The sequence below is a fragment of the Orycteropus afer genome, unplaced genomic scaffold, assembly GCF_000298275.1.
Source record: "Orycteropus afer afer isolate SDZICR_OR568_19922 unplaced genomic scaffold, OryAfe1.0 scaffold00240, whole genome shotgun sequence".
Lineage (NCBI taxonomy): Eukaryota > Metazoa > Chordata > Mammalia > Tubulidentata > Orycteropodidae > Orycteropus > Orycteropus afer.
The window spans coordinates 3810032-3817840 of record NW_006921827.1 but is presented as its reverse complement, the minus strand read 5'-3'; the positions used below and the strand labels follow the sequence as shown (position 1 = coordinate 3817840).

General features: G+C 37.5%; 1 protein-coding gene across 1 annotated transcript in view; it reads left to right on the top strand.

Annotated features, from left to right (window-relative positions):
* The window catches only part of DMXL1 (Dmx like 1), a 302187-nt gene that overhangs the window by 221991 nt on the left and 72387 nt on the right, over window positions 1-7809 (top strand). The window contains exon 31 of the mRNA XM_007949162.2: window positions 1203-1288. Coding sequence (XP_007947353.1) covers window positions 1203-1288 — 86 coding nt within the window. The remainder of the gene's footprint in view (window positions 1-1202; window positions 1289-7809) is intronic.

Here is a 7809-nt window from a genome sequence, read left to right as displayed (position 1 = left end):
GGAGGAAGTGCAGCCAGAATGCTCCTTGGAAGCAAGAATGGCCAGACTTCGTCTCACCTATTTTGGTCATGTTTTAAGAAGGGACCATTCCCTGGAGAAGAATGTCATGCTTGGTAGGGTGGGGGGTCGACGAAAGAAGGGGAGGCCTTGAACGAGATGGATTGACATGGTGGCTGCGATGATGGGCTCAAGTATAGCAGGAATTGTGGGGCTGGCGCGGGATCAGGCAGTGTTTCGTTCTGCTGTGCATGGGGTCGCTGTGAGTCGGAAACAACTCGACGGCACTTAGCAACAATAAATAGTTGGTGGAAATTATGTAAGTGATAAAAAAATTATTATAGGAAGATAGGTAGTTTTGTTGGAAAGTATTCACAGTATATTACTTGAGGGATAACTTTTCAAAAAGTATATATTGTAAGATATTTTTGTAAAAGTGTATCTACACATAGATGGATGAATGGGTGTAGATGCATATACCCAAACATATGAAGAGAAAAAATAATAGTGATTATCTCTAGTTTATACAATTATAGGTTTATTTATGTTTTTTTTTTTGTTTACATATAATTTCCAAGCTATTACATATATTTTTAAAGTTTCTAAATTGAAAGATGCTTTAATAACTGTTTACCTAATTTAACAAACAGAATGTGTAATATTATCAAATGTCTATTTTCCATAGTATAAATATTTTAAACATTTAAAAGCCCACTTATAATTCCATGCTGCATTGTCTTCACATGCATGAATTATGGTATATTATCTCATTTCTGTTGATGCACTCTTTACATATGGAAGGTGTATGTATTTTGTTGAAACATGGTATGTTAATGATATGATAAAAAGAAATTTTCAAAAACAAATAAATATACTAGGGAAAAGAAGTACTTCATTGAAAGGAAAAATAGTGACAGATTTTATAAATTACTTGTGTAGTGTTTTTCTATATTGATATAATTTTTAATATATAAAATATTTACATGGTTCAAAAGTAAAACTGTATAAAAAACTGTTTTTTACTTTTTTGCTATTGTGAAAAATGCTGACATAACAAACTAAAGACATACATTGTTTTGTTTTTCTAGAGATGTATCTTCAGGGTAGATTCACAGTAGTGGAATTGTTAGGTCAAAGGGTGGTGTTTTTTTTTTTTTTAATATCTAAGTAAATATTTAACAGACCATCTGCTGTTTTATTTTTAGTTGGTCGTTGATGCGACTGGCAATGGTGCAGTTGGTGCTCAACAATTTGAAGACTTTCTATCCCTTTGCAGGTCACGATCTCGCAGGTAATAAATATCTTAGCATGAACTACTGTTGCCATTCTTTTAATTTACTCTTACGTGTTTTAAAAAAAAATAATAGAGGAAAAAAATGTATTGACATCCTATTGTTGAAGTGAAGTTTCTTTTAACCAAACCACCCATCTATAAATATGTCTTATCATACTATTAAGTGCTCTAGAATGGTAGTCTCCAGTAAAACAAGGGACTGAACCTGATGTGATTGACTATATTGAGACAGTATTACAGTTTTGTCTCAGTGTTAGGGGATTAAATAGTGTTAGATTCAGAAACTACTAAGTCGATGTGAAACTTAGCAGTTTTTTTTTTTTAATTGTGATTTGGGTGAAAGTTTCCAGAGCAAATTCACTTTCCGTTCAGCAGTTCACATACTTTGTCTCATGACATTGATTGTAATCTCCCACAGTGCAACAGCTCTCTTCCCACTTCCTCCCCATAGCTACCTCCTCCCTGTGTTCTCTCCCAGGGACTCCTGCCCCTGGAGCTATCTCCCTGTGCATACCCAGCCCTTCTGTTCTCCCATGATTGTTCTCTCCAAGGAATGTAGCTACCTTATGTAAATATTCAGCTCCTATGCCTATCTTTTGTTTGACTGGAAGCTACAGGAGTGAGTTTAACCAGATCTGAAGGGCAGCTAGGGGCCATAGTATCAGGGGTTCCAAAACACTCTTATCAGACCAGCAAACCTGGTCCCTTTTTTTCCAAATATTTTGAGTTTTGTTCCAAATTGTTCTACTCTCTCCAGGATCTTCTACATAGATAGATCTCCCTCCGAGTGATTGACAGTGGTAGCCGAGCACCATATAGTTCCTCTGGTCTCATAGTCATATAGGCTGAGGATTGCATGGTGTACCAGTCGATTGGACTGATTGTTTCCATGAATCTTTGGTTTTCTGCATTCTTCTTTGCTCTGGACAAGGAGAGACCCATCATTGCATCTAGATGGCTACTTGCAAGCTTTTAAGATCCCAGTCAATACCTGCCAAAGGAGGATGAGGAACAATGTTTTATGTAGTATGTTATGCCAATATTGTCCTGTGCCCACAGATCCAACTACTGGCTCCCTCTGGGTAGCTGGCTGTGACCAAGAAGTGACTACAACCTTGTGCTTTGTCAGTTCTACTGTATACCTCAGAATTCTTACAGAACAAAGTAATACACTTGTAGAAACATTGTCTGGCAACCCTATACATGGTTTTGGCCACACTTCCTCCTGGACGGACATACCTAATAGTTCAGCCTGTCCACCCGTCTATCTCACTGCCGTCCAGTCGGATCCAACTCATAGTGACCCCTCCTTGGGTTTCCAAGGCATATCACTATGGAAGTAGATCACCCAGTCTTCCTTCCGAGGAGTGGCTGGTGGATTTGAACCACCAGCTTCTAGTTAGCAGTCAGATCCCTTAGGCGCTACAGCTATCCACCTGTATATCCATGTTTGCCTTCACTGACATTGCAGTACTATATGTGCAAAAGGGTTCACCTTTATTGTCTGTACCTCCCATGTACCTCTCTGTGTCTTCCTCTTCTTCAGTGCCATGGTGTTGATCATTCACATTTGATTCATTGCCCTTCTCTTCACCCAAATCAATACTTGTCTCTACCTATCTAACAGTGTTCCTTCCCCCACCCCACACCCCTAGTAACCAATAAAGAAAATTTCCTTTCATATATAAACCTTTCCTTGACTTTTGACAATAACATACTAATACATTTGTCCTCCTGTGATTGACTTACTTCACTTAGCATAAAGTCCTCCAAGTTTATCCACGTTATGCTGTGTTTTGCAGATTCTATGTTATTCTTTACAGTTGCATAGTATTCCATTGTGTGTATGTACTATAGTTTGGTTATCCATTCTTCAGTTAATGGACACCTAGGTTGTTGCCATCTTTTGGCTATTGTGACTTAATGCTGCAATGAACATGGGTGTGCATATATCTGTTCTTGTCCTGGCTCTCACTTCTTTAGGATATATACCTAGTAATGGAATGGCTGGGTCAAATAGTATTTCTAATTCCAACTTTTTCAGGATTCACCATACAGTTTTCCACAGTGGTTTTACCATTTTACAGTCCCAACAGCAGTGTACAAGAGTCCCAATCTCTCCACATGCTCACCAGCATTTGTTGTTTTCTGTCTTGTTGAACTTTGCTACTAGTGCTGGGGCAAGATGGTATCTTGTTTTGATTTGCATCTCTTTAATAGCCAGTGATCATGTGCATTTCTTCATATGTTTGTTGTCCGCCTGAATATCGTCTTTGGTGAAGTGTATATTCATGTCTTCTGCCCATTTTTTCATTGAATTATTTGTCTTTTTGTTGTTGAGGTGTTAGAGTTTTCTATAAATTGTAGGGATAAGTCCTTTGTCCAATATGTCACTGCTGAATATTTTTTCCCGATCTGTATGTTCTTTTGACTCTTTTGGAGAAGTCTTTGGAAGCACATAGAAATTTAATTTTTAGAAGGTCTCATTCATCTAGTTTCTCTTCGGCTGTTTGTGCATTTTGGGTTATGCTTGATAGTCTGTGCCATATATGTTGTTATTGTTATGTGCCATCGAATCGGCCCCGACTCATAGTGACCCCTCCTTGGGTTGCCGAGGCAGTATCCTTATGGAAGTAGATTGCCCAGTCTTCCTTCCAAGGAGTGGCTGGTGGGTTTGATATACATGGGCCCCTAAATTTACCCCTAGTTTTTCCTTGAGGAACTGTGTAGTTTTTGGTTTCACATTTAAGTCTTTGATCTATCTGGAGTTAGTTTTTGTGTATGGTGTGAGGTACAGATCTTGTTTCATTTTTCTGCAAATGGATATCCAGTTTTGCCAGCACCATTTATTAAACAAATGTTCTTTTCCTCGTTTACTGGATTTCAGCCCTTTGTCGTCAGAGATCAGCTGACGGTAGGTTGATGGATTTATTTCTGGGTTCTCAGTTTTATTCCATTGGTCTACGTGTCTCTCATTATACCAATACCAAGCAGTTTTGACTACTGTGGCTATATAGTAGGTTTTGAGATCCAGCAGTGTGAGACCTCCTACTTTGTTGTTCTTCTTCAATACTGCTTTGCTTATCTGAGGTCTCTTTCCTTTCCCTACAGAATTAGCGATTGGTTTTTCCATATCCATAAAGAATGTTGATGGAATCTGGACTGGAATTGCATTGAATGTATACATTGCTTTGGGTAGAATTGATGTTTTCACAATGGTCAATCTTCCTATCCACGAGCATGGGATATTCTTCCATTTATGTAGATCTCTTCTGGTTTCTTGAAGTAGTGTTTTATAGTTTTCTTTGTACAGGCCTTTTGTGTCCCAGGTAAGATTTAGTCCCACGTATTTTATTTTTTTGGTAGCTATCGTAAATAGTAGGAGCTCTGGTAACATAGAGCCTAAGGCACTTGACTGCTAACGAGAAGGCTGGCAGTTCAAACCCATCAGCCACCAGTCTACTTCCATAGTGATACCGCATCGGAAACCCAAGGAGGGATCACTATGAGGCGGGTCCAACTCGACAGCACATAACAACAACAACAGTTGTAAATGGTATTGATTTCCTTATTTCTTTTTCAGCAATCTCTTCACTGGTGTAGAGAAATCCAACTGATTTTTTGATGTTGATCTTGAATCCTGCCACAATGCTAAATCTCTGAATTAGTTCCAGTAGATTTTTGACTGAGTCTCTTGGGTTTTCTAGATATAGAATCGTATCATCAGGAAATAGGGATAGTTTGACTTCTTCCTTACCAATTTGGATGCCTTTGATTTCCCTTTCTTGCCTCATTGCCCTGGCTAGGACTTCTAATACAATGTTGAATAGAAGTCGTGATAGAAGGTATCCTTGTCTGGTGCCTGTTCGCAGGGGGAATGGTTTCCATCTCTCTCCATTGAGAATAATGTTGGCTGTGGGTTTTGCATATATGCCCCTTACTATGTTAAGGAATATCCCTTCTATTCCTATTTTGCTAAGAGTTTTGATCAGGAATGGTGTCGGAATTTATGAAATGCCTCTTCTGCATTGATTGATATGATCATGTGGTTCTTTTCCTTCATTTTATTTATGAGTGGAGGGCGTTGATTGTTTTTCTAATGTTGAACCATGCTTGCATGCCTAATATGAACCCCAGTTGGTCATAATGAATTATTTTTTTGATATGCTATTGGAGTCTATTGGCTAGGATTTTGTTGAAGAGTTTTGCATCTGTATGCATGAGGGATATTGGTTTGTAGTTTTCCTTTTGAGTGAGTCTTTGCCTGGTTTTGGTATCAGGGTTATGCTTGCTTCATAAAATGAATTTGGGAGGATTCCATCCTTTTCTGTGTTTTGGAATAGTTTGAGTAGGGTTGGTATCAGTTCTTCTCTGAATATTTGGTAGAATTCTCCTTTGAAACCGTCTGGACCAGGACTTTTTTGTTGTTGTTGGTAATTTTTTTATGACCTATTGAGTTTCTTCTTTTGTTAAGGATCTGTTCAACTTTTCCATATCAGTCTGTGTTAGTTTAGGTAAGTGGTGTGTTTCTAGAAGTCTGTCCATTTCTTCCAGATTTTCAAATTTGTTGGAATGTATTTTTCATGTTGTTGTTGTTGTTGTTACGTGCCCTCAAGTCAGACCCAACTCATAGCGACCCCTCCTTGGGTTTCCAAGGCAGTATCACTACAGAAGTAGATTGCCCCATCTTCCTTCCGAGGAGTGGCTGGTGGGTTTGAACCTCCAGCATTCTGGTTAGCAGTCAAGTGCTTTAGACACTATGCTACCAGAGCTCCCATATTCTTCATAGTATCCTGATATTACCCTTTTTATTTCAGTTGGTTCTGTTATGATGTTACCAATTTTGTTTCTTATTCATGTTGTTTGTATTCTCTCCCTCTTTTCCTTTGTTAAATTTGCCAATCGTTTGTCAGTTTTATTAATCTTTTCAAAAAACCAACTTCTAGTCTTGTTGATTTTTTCTGTTGTCTTTCTATTTTCTGTTTCATTGATTTCTGCTCATATCTTTATTATTATCTTTCTTTTGGTGACTGTAGGCTTTTCTCACTGTTCTTTTTCTGATTGTTGGAGATGTTGGTTAGAGTGTTGATTTTGGCTCTTTCTTCTTTTTTGATGTGTGCGTTTATTGCTATGAATTGGCCTCTGATCATTGCTTTTTCTGTGTCCCAAAGATTTTGGTATGTTGTGTTTTCATTCTCATTTGAATCAAGGAATTTTTTCATTTCATTTTTTATTTCTTCTCTTACCTAGTCTTTCTTAAGGAGGGTATTGTTCAGTTTCCATGTGTGTGTTATTTTTCCATCACTCCTCCTACTGTTAATTTCTAATTTTGATAGCATTGTGATCTGAGAAGATGCTTAGCAGTATTTCAGTGTTTTAAAATTTATTAGGTGGCCTAGTGCCTAAGGCATTTGACTGCTAACCAGAAGGCTGGCAGTTCAAAATCATCAGGCATTCCTCAGGAGGAAAGTTGAGCAATCTACTTCTGTAGTGATACTGCTTCAGATCTGAGTCTGCAGCAGTGAGTTTAGTTTGGTTTGATTTTTATGGCCTAACATACCGTCTCTTCTGGAGAATGTTCCCTGTGCACTGGAAAAGAATGTATATTGTGCTATTGTTGGTTGAAGTGCTCTGTAGATGTCTGTAAGTTCAAGTTTATGGATTGTATTGTTTAACTCTTCTGCATCTTTGTTGGGTTTCTTTCCAGTTCTGTCTTTCCTTGAAAGTGGTGTATTAAAGTATCCCATTATGACTGTGGAGTCATCTATTTGTCTTTTCAATTTTTTAAGTCTAATTTATATATTTGGGGCCTCTTTTGGGTCCATAGATATTTATTATGGTTATACCTTCTTGTTCAATTGATCCTTTAATCATTATATAATGTCCTTCTTTGTCTCGTATGGTGGTTTTTGTCTTAAAGTCAATTTGATCAGAAATTAGTAGTATCACTCCTGCTCTTTTTTGGTTGGCATTTGCTTGGTATATCTTTTTCCAACCTTTGATTTTTAGTCTATTTTTGTTTTTGTCTCTAAGGTGTGTCTCTTGTAGACAGCATATTGATGGGTTATATTTCCTTATCCAGTCTATAACTGTCTGTGTCTTGAGTGGTATATTTAATCCGTTAACATTCAGTGTAATTATCAACAAATGTGAATTGGTTGCTGTCATGTTGTTATGTGTTTTTTCATGGTGTTCCTTGTTTCTTTGTTCCATATAATTTTTTATGCTGAACTCATTATGTTTATGAATCATGTTATCATTTCCTTTGTTGCTGTTCTTTTAATATTTGCCAAATATTTGTGCTTGTCATTTTTATTGTGATATGAAGGTTTATCATTTTTCTTTGAGGTTATCTTGTGATTTATAATTTCCCCCTGAATTTGAACAGTCTATTCTATCTTGCAACTCTCTTGACTACCTCACCATTTAGAAGTCCTGTAACTGCACTGTTTTCCCCTCTTTTTGGTTTGTAGTTATCCTCATTTGCCAATTGATGTCTCTGGTTCCCTGTTTACAGT